The 9,340-nt window shown below is 40.6% G+C and overlaps 1 protein-coding gene across 10 annotated transcripts in view; it reads right to left on the reverse strand.

Annotated features, from left to right (window-relative positions):
* Positions 1–9,340, reverse strand: part of fgfr3 (fibroblast growth factor receptor 3) — a 78,822-nt gene that overhangs the window by 36,577 nt on the left and 32,905 nt on the right. For 7 of the 10 annotated variants that reach the window (XM_008398786.2, XM_008398783.2, XM_017302578.1 and 4 more), the window contains exon 4: positions 8,289–8,354. In XM_008398786.2, coding sequence (XP_008397008.1) covers positions 8,289–8,354 — 66 coding nt within the window. The remainder of the gene's footprint in view (positions 1–8,288; positions 8,355–9,340) is intronic. The other 3 variants (XM_008398788.2, XM_008398787.2, XM_008398789.2) reach the window with 1 other exon arrangement.

Here is a 9,340-nt window from a genome sequence, read left to right on the forward strand (position 1 = left end):
CACACACACACACACACACACACACACACACCCACACACACACACACACACACACACACAGGGTTTTTAAACAGTCGCTTTCCCAATGTGTGGTCCTTCTGCTTCTGAACTCATCCGAGCCTGAAAACACTTTCCTGCTGTTGGTCCCTCAGCCACAATGATGTCTCCAACCCCAGAATAGATGGGGACTCAATACGTTGGAGAAGTCACCATGGTTTCATACCCAAGTTTGGTGTGTTTTTTCTCTTCCAACATCTTGTTCAGTCATTGAGACATCCTTTATTGTAATCAAATTCCAGTCCAAGTACAACATCTCTGAGGATTCTTCCCAAACAATATCTTGCTCTGATAGTGATATACAGACAATAAAACTGTAGAGGTGCACCAAGAATTTGACCGGATTTCAAGCTTGAGCGGGACTCGATGACAAATGGAAGTCTTAAAATGGATCTTTTTTAGTTAATTGAATACGCCATCACAAAGAGCTTCCAGGTCATGTTGACAGCAGCATTCTTTGGTGTTTACGATGGTACTGACCACAGAAACTTCAAAGTTATCTTGTTTATTTTAGCTAACCATTTCCTGTAAAAGTTTGACTTGCTGGTTCTGATTGCGATTAATCTTGGACTAATGCATACAAGAATGTGCGGTCAGATGTAATTGGTGATAGTTTTGACAAGGTGGTCATTATTTTTGCATTAAATGCATACATTCCTAGGTTTTATTTAATTTTTAATAAAGTTAATAAAATGTATCAAAGTAGCTGGTGCATTTTTAGAGTTCTTTGTCTCATTTCTTATTTTTGATGCATTTAATACAATTGAGAGTAGAATCAGATTTTTCAGTATTTGAGAAGTGAATAATCAGATTCCGAACTCTTTCCTACTAATTGGTGTTTCTTTGTTTAAAAGAGAATTGTCTCATGAACCGTTCATTTAGAGTGAACAAGAGAGCAAGAGTTTCACCTGTTAACAGGAAAGCTGTTCTCTGTTATCCTGAAATGCTTCCAACCTCTGAGTATCACCGAAGAGTCCAGGACTGATGATTAAGGGTTCTCTAGAAAATCCGGTTCATTTGGGGAAGTGTGAACCTGTAATCCAACTCTGATGAGGACCAATAAAGCAAACTCTGGTTTGCCTACAAACCTAAGTCTTGGTTCATCTCTGCTGCTGATATAAATAATTATATTTAATTAATTTAATTAAATAGAAGGCTAGAAAACAAATTTCTGTGGTTCTTATATTTTTCTGATAGTGTTTAATTCAGAATTGGATGCAATTGGCATAGATTAAATGAGAAATTGGTYACAGCATAGTGATTAGGGCATCTTAACACGAAAGAAGCAAAAATATAAAAATAAAAGTGAAACAGAAGAGATAAATTCTATCACTACACCAATATAGTACAGGGTAATTTCTCTGAATTAAATTCAGAAGATGTAGCAGCAAAAACATAAAGCCTTCCTTCACTTTAAAAGCAGCAGGCAGTAGCTGTTCTGATTGCAATATGACTTTTCTTTCATACTGCAGTCCGGTTCCATGTGTCCATGTGCTCTGCTACACACAGGAATTCTATCCCATGTCTAATTGGCAGGATGGTATTTCCTCAGCAGAGGTGGGATTTTCATGGAGGTGGGGGTGGCTAGTCAGTGGGAGGAGCAAAGATTTACTGCTCCATTACAGGGTCATATCGCTCTGATTTGACAGGAAAGTACAGGAATATTTCAGTTTCTTCTGTATAAAAATACATGATCAAAATACTGCTTTTAAAATGATTGTAAACGCAACTGTGTTGAAACATAGGGATGGTAGAATCATTATGTGGGGACACTTTGCAACATAAAAAAAAAAAAAAAAAAGCTATACATCTTTTTCCTCTTGAATTTGTGCCCAAGTTTCCGTTGGTTTATCAAATGAAATCTAAATTAAAACGTTTATGTTTGTGAGGGATGCATCGATTCACTTTTTCACTTCTGATACCGACGCAGAAATCTGAGGTTTTGTATCGGTCGACATGATTCGATACAGAAAAACAGCTTAAAACATTTCTTTTTTCAAATGCAAACATAAATACGCTGAATTACAAGTGTATTTGCCGACTCTGCCCTAGAACAGCTCACTTTACTGCCAACATCTTCACTAGCTTGGTCAAACATGTAAAAACAACTTTATTTGTTCAGTGAGTGTAATTAGGAGTAAAACAGCCAATGGAAAATAAATAATAAACTGACAAAACAGATTGACTATATTGGTCAAATATATAAAAATAAACTGTAACAAACCTTCTTTCAAATAGTTCAAAAAGTGCAAATAGGAATATAATGTAAAATATATAATTCATGACATCGCTCAGAGCACAAAGCATAGAATTAGACTGAACAGATCTGCACTTATATACTGGGTACATTGTCACCAATACCTGATCTAGAATTTTTTTCAATATTGGGACTGATACAGATATTAATATGTAATTTGAATGACATCAAAAGGCGTGAAGAGGTTAGTTAGATCCGATCTTTTGTTTTTTCCTCTAATGCTTCTCCACATGCAGAAGAGCTGTTTTTATATGAACAGAAATAAACTACAGACATTAGTGGAGTGTGCAGCCCCAGCAGGGTTATACACTCTATGGCCATTTTCCTTTAAGCCCTGCTGCTCCCACTGCTAAACCCTCTCCGACCCCAAATCCCTGTTTCCGTGTCTTCACATTCCCTCTGACTTCCGGCTCTGTGCTGCAGGTCAGAGAGCCGTGACTGCGTTACTTCTGTCTACTGAGCTTGAGCGCGGTGGCAATTAGACGGGGTAGGACGTGGAGGGCGGCCGGCGGCCGGGGCACAAGGCCCACCGGCGCTGACACGCCGCACCGGGTGAAGTTGAAGAGGGTGTTTTAATTGCGTAATTGTATAATTTGCCCTCGCTGACGCCTGTGAGCACACAGGCAGATTTCATTACAGATTACACTGGGGCCCTTTGAAGGCGCACTGCGCCGGAGGGCCTGCGGGGACCGAAGGAAAACAGAGCTGGAGGAATGGCGGCTGTGGAGCAGCATTGCGTGGCCCGGCGTCCGGCTCTCTGCTCTCCTGCCAGGGTAAACATGGAGGCTGCATAGCTCCGGAGCACAGCACAGCACAGATTAGGCTCTGTTAACATTCCACCCTCCAACACACACACGCACGCACGCTGTACTTTTTATTCACCACAAGCTAAGACAGTGGGCACTGCTTGTCCACTCAAGAAAAAAAACTGACTTTCAGATGTCCTGTTCACTGTGAGAGACTGGAAGATAACTGAACGCTTGCATTAGTCACTTTTAAACGCCTCAACCACTGAGGCATTTCAGGGCCTCAAAGGGTGGAAGAAGAACCAGTACATATGGAGACATTGAGTCTTAATCTGCTAAGTAATCTACAGTAGAGCTGAAACGATTAATCAAATGAATCGTGATTAATCGATTATTGAAATAATCTGCAACTAGTTTAGTAATTAATTCACTGTTAACTGGAGTATACAGACTCTATAAAAAGGTAATTTCCTGAAAGAAAGAGGTAGAGATAACTGAGCTTCTCAACACATGGGAGAGCACAGACACCCAATGGAGGAAACCCATTTCACACGCTTGTGTCTGCAATCTCGTTCTATTGGTCACTACCTGGAGGTTGTGGCCATAGAAGAGGGTCGGATCGTAGAACGACCAGTAAATCCAGAGCTTTGCCTTTCAATTCAGCTCGCACAAATTTGTCTGACTTCCCACTCATTTGTGAACAAGACCCCCTCCAAGATATTTGACCTCCTCCACTTGGGATACAGCCTCGTTTGCAACCCAGAGATGGTACTGTGCCCTTTTATAGCTGAAGAATTAGAAGTGCTGATTTTCATCCCAGTTTGCTTCACGTTCAGCTGTGAACTGATCCAATTTTGTATCAAATCATCCAATCATCAAACCGTGATCCGCAGGAGATCACGGTTTGATGAAGCCAAAAAAACCACATCGTCTGCACTAAGCAGACATCCGACCCTGAGACCATCAAAACGGATCGACTTACCACGGCGGTCTCACACTACAGTCTCCAAGGGGGACTGCAACTTTTAGATGTCTCTCTGATTCATCTCATCTGGAGCCAATATTGTGTTAGCAGTATGTGTGTTAGCAGAGCTCGACTGCATGATAGTAAGGCAGTTTAGCCATTTAATTAAAGAGTGTTGGATGAGGGACACATCTAAAAGTTGCAGGACTCTGGCCCTCGAGGATTGCAGTTTGAAACCACTGTCTTAACAACTTTGTATTGACAAAAAATTCTTTCCATGAAATTCTGTTCATTTGGATTTTTCTTTAATTATTTGATTAACTGACATTTTTGATATGCATGAGTGACAAATCCCTTTGAAAACACAACAAAAAGCAAGACTTCCAACTCATATTTTCTTCCTTGACAATTCTGCATGATTGGGTTACGTCATTACAAAATGTTCACACTAAAAACACATTGACATTTGTGTTTTCAGCTCGACAACTTTTAACTTGAAGTCATGCCAGCCTATATTTGTACTCCACTTCCATTCACAACAATTTGCTGCTTCTTTTTTTTTTTTCTTGTGCTCTCAAGGTAAAGAGTCTTTCGTTCACTCTGCTCCCTCTTCTTGGAACTTGCTACAAGAAACTCTTGTAGCAAGTTCAGTCATCTAAATGAGATGACTGAATTCATCTCATTTAGTGCTTCTGCATACAAACTAATGACATGTACCGGTTTCTGTAGCTCGACATTTTCTTTTAAATGTGCCATTTTTTGAGTTGCATTTGTTGCCGCCTCTTGCCTGGGACTCCCTTGAAAAGAGAGGTTTCTAATATCAATGGTAAAATAAAGGTAATAGGAGGTATGAATAATTTTGGAGGCCACTGCTGTTGTTAACCTCAGCTCCTTATCCGTTTCCTTTTTGCTGTGGCTGTATTTTCTGACGCAGTGACCTCCTGATTTGGTTGAAGGCATTCACACGGAACTAAGTTTACAAAGTCAAATCTTCAGAATGTCTTCCTCAGATTCTTCCACCAGGTGTGTTAATGAGTCACATCCCTGGTAGAGTTCTCTCTGTGTGTGTGGATGTTCTTCCGCTCACCATCAGGGACTCTCCGGCTGGCCGTGTGGCTCGTCACATGGCTCCTTCCTGCTGCAGCCCCGCTAATTAGCAGTGGCTTAGTGGACATTAAGCTGTGATAGGGGTTTAATGTTTCTGAGCTAATCCCTCTCCTTTTGGCCGGGAAATCGGAGCCTCGTATGTCATGAGGTAGACTTACACCCAGAGATTAAGTCTGGCAGTCAGAGGGTATTTACCGGAGTGCAGGATGTCTGCCGAAAGCTGTTGCCTTTGCTGCCACTTATGTCCGCTTGGAACACGGTCCAAGCTTTTCCTGCTAAGCGAAGGCTGTGCATTCAACATGTTCGGGTTAACACTCAAGGTGTTCCGCTTATCCAGTCGGACATGCGGCACAGAGACAATGACAGGAGGGTTTCTGCAGGGCTTTGGGGATAAAGGCTTCTGGTCCAGTGAGATCAGACTGAAAAGATGAAATATTTTCACCCAGACACTGCATGTTGACGGGCTGTCCTGTCTTCATAAAACAAAGAGTACCTAAACAAATTCAGTTTTTTAAATTAAAGTCTGAACAAAGAAAGTGTTTGATACATTTTGGGGTTGATCGGCAGGTTGTCACCATAATAAGCTGATAAAGCACTTTGAAGTGGAATTTGTTACTGAATGGCAAACATTGAATGAACAAAAACAGAGCAAACATGTTGAGACTAGAGCTGAATGATATGGCTGAAAAAAATGTGCCAGCATATAAGCTTTTCTTATCGGTTGATTTTGATTATTCTTGATTAGTTTTTTGTTTTAAAAATATGTGAAATTTCTCTCATTTTTCTCCAACCATTCTTATTTTTCAGCAGTTAGTAGGCACAGTGGCAAAACCTGAAACTCAACAAGTTATTGCTAGATAACGAAAGAGTGAGTGAAAGAGTTGTTGCCACCAAGCTGGCCTTGAGAGGGTGAGGGGCTAAAGTCTTTCCTCTGCCTACATCCCCCAGAATGCAGTACGGCTCTGAATCGGAGTTCAACGAATAGTCCATATATTGAATATAATTTTTTGATAGTGTTATATGTTAATATTGCGATAGATGTTATGATTTATTGTCCTGCCGTAGCTGAGACAGGGCTGAGTTTGGTTCAGGCTGCAGGAGAGCAAGAAAGAGCAAGACGTCAAGTATTTTGTTGTTCTTACATCGTCTTGATTTTTAAAGAAAAATGTCAATCAGCTAAATTGAAATAGCCAAAGAAAACTATACATATGTAGAATTCTACGAGGCAATGCACCATCTTTCCAGAAACAATGAAACGTTAAGACTTTTTCTAACAGGAGCTTCCCTTGCTCCATCAACATCTGTCTCTACCCGTATAATGATTATAATTAAATGACGATAGGCTGCATGAAATATTAATGACGACCATGAGGCACACAGGCTTTTCTTAACGTCACCGTCTTGCTGTTTTAGTTTGATTCGTGTGTGACGTGTCGTCATGAGGTCTGAACAGCCTGGAATGGAACTCTGATTTCAGATCGCTATCCGCCCTTTGCTCTGTCATCAGAACAGTTCCATGTTTTTGCTTCTGGCACCAATCATATTCATTTTTCAAGCAGTGGGTTGTTTTCCAGTTGTTATTCAGTATGAAAATGTCAGATAAAATATTCCCATTTTGACCTATACCCAGAGTCTACAATGCACCAATCCACTCATGTCTTACTTTTGCCTACTATCTCTCTCCCTCCTACTTCCTGTCTCTCTTTGTTTCTTTCTGTCTGCCTCTGATCCTTCACAGTATTTCCATAATGTCAAGTCCCCTACACCTGTCTGCGCCTCACCTTCCCGCTGTCTCCCTCCATATGGTACGATAAAGGCAGCGCAGTGTGTCGTCTGGCTGGTCGAGGGCTGTCAGAGCGGAGGAGACGCTCTCAGTCTCTCTGCAGCCGTGCTGGCTGACAGAACAGAGCATGTGAAGTCTGCGAAGTCGGCAGAAGCCTTCCTTCATTGTTCTTTGTCACCCTACACCTGAACCCGGCGCGCTCCTGAATGCTAAATCAGCTCTCGTCCCGTCAGAGCACTTAGAGGGCTGTTAACTTCTGGAAAACCTGGGAGCTTTCTGATCTGTGTGCTGGTGGTATTTAGCCAAGTGCTGTGGGCTAAAGGTTTATACGAGCCCAGCAAGATAGTTAGTTGAGTTTTATCATTATGTGGCTTTAATAACCTCTAACAGACAAGTCGTGGACCAGAAAAAAACTTTCACTAAACACAACCTTGCTCCCGCACAAAAGAAACTAATTAGGTAATTAGGTCCTAAAATATAATGGAATAAACAAATAATAAGTAAAGATGTAAGTCTTACTAGCTGGGTTCTATAAGAAATATGGGCAAATCTTTGTGTCTATTCGGCTAATGAAAGAAACAACATGATTTTGCAATTGCTGTGTTTCCATTAAAAAAAGAGATGAATTTCAAATCCCATGTGAATAAGCTTCTTCAAATAAATCATTAAAAATGATGGCAGCGACTGATGTAAACAGTTGCATGAGACATTCATAATTCAGCCATGGTGCTAGTATTCATCATCCATCAGCCAATCAGAGGAGACATCGGCATCTCATTCAGGCGTTGGAGCAACAAGCCTGTTATACTTGGGAGCAGCTAACTATGCATGTTTTTTTGTGTGGAAATTGTAGTCAGTGATTTTACAGAAGAGCTGTGGATTCAACACATTGGAATGACACACGACTTTTTATGAAATCTTGGGTGAAATCTTGGGAGTGGCAAAACTTGAATGTATTCTGAAAACAAATTTGGAGCATTTGGAGTCGATTCAGAATCCCCAGCACTAAGTAGATCCCAGGAAATTATTTTAGAGAAACATTATTTTTCCTGCACCTCTGATAATACGAACAGTTGTTTAAACAGAACTGGCACATTACAATTTGTTTTGACAGAGATCCAATAATGGAACATTTTCAGTTTGTCACCATTATTTAGATTCTGGATGGATAAGAAATACTTTCACAATTGTGAACCCAAATTATCAAAACTTCTTTAATGGTTATTTCACGTCAAGCAACAACAGCAACAAAAAAAGCATCTTTTCAAACCCGAAATGTTTGACATTTGTGACCATAAAAAACATCTACTCTACACCAGCTACACCACCAAATTACTACAAATGTATTAAACAGAAGAGTAAAAATGAATTCACCATTTCCATTACCTGCATCTTCTGGATCTTCATCATAGTCTTCATCATCACCAGATGAAAGAGAATCTGAAAAATCAGAAACACGAGAGCTTCAGAATGACACGGATTACATAAACTTTAAACTCAACAATTCCTACATGCTTTGGACCGTTACCTAAGAACACAAACAATTCACCAATCACGTCTACAACGTGTGCAGCCCAGAAATGTGTGTGAATTGGAGATTAAATGGTGTGTGGCCATAAACACTTACGATGGTGCAAATGTTCCTAAATCCAGATCCAGAGATGCATGAATGCACGCTGCAGCTGGCTGCTCATTGAGAAAGTCCTGAATGAGGCTACAGTTCTGCTGATATTACAACCTAAACATTTCCATAGACGATAGGAATCGGGGCGTCGTTAGTGCTGCTCCTATGAGTGGATCCACACACACACACACACACACACACGTCTCTAGCCATGGTTGCAACATACACTTTCTGCTACAAACTCTCCCTGTCAGACTAATTATTTTGCAGCTATAGATTCTGTTTAGATTTGACGTTTTTTTAAATTTATTTTATTTTATTTATTTTTTGCCAACAGCGTGGTTTCTATTTTCCATGTGACCTTGAATTTTCCAGTTCAGATCCTCAGATTTTGTTAATGAGAGCCAGCTGTCTTAGCTCACCGGCCCCGGTGAGCTAAAACTGCTCCTCAAACTCCTGACTAGCAGGTTTTTGTTTCTATTATTTGACACCTGAGCCCAACGACTCCGCACTGCTGCGGTACGACTCAGCAGACAGAAGGTGTCCTAAAAATACTCACCGAGGAGCAGCAGCAAAAATATGAGGATTGTAGCTGAAAACAAGTTAATCATATTCCAAATGGCATAATGCATGGGAGCAGACCTGAAAAGGTTTAGAAAAGGAAACATGGCGAATAATCTGTTCGATGTGTGTGTGCTTGATAGACGTAGCAAGCACTGGGTATATTAAGGAAAAAACAAAATCCAAAAAACCCCAGCATACTCATCTGAAAAACCTTTCAAGCTGCAGTTTTGGTCAAATA

Source organism: Poecilia reticulata, linkage group LG22 (genome assembly GCF_000633615.1).
Source record: "Poecilia reticulata strain Guanapo linkage group LG22, Guppy_female_1.0+MT, whole genome shotgun sequence".
Taxonomy (NCBI): domain Eukaryota; kingdom Metazoa; phylum Chordata; class Actinopteri; order Cyprinodontiformes; family Poeciliidae; genus Poecilia; species Poecilia reticulata.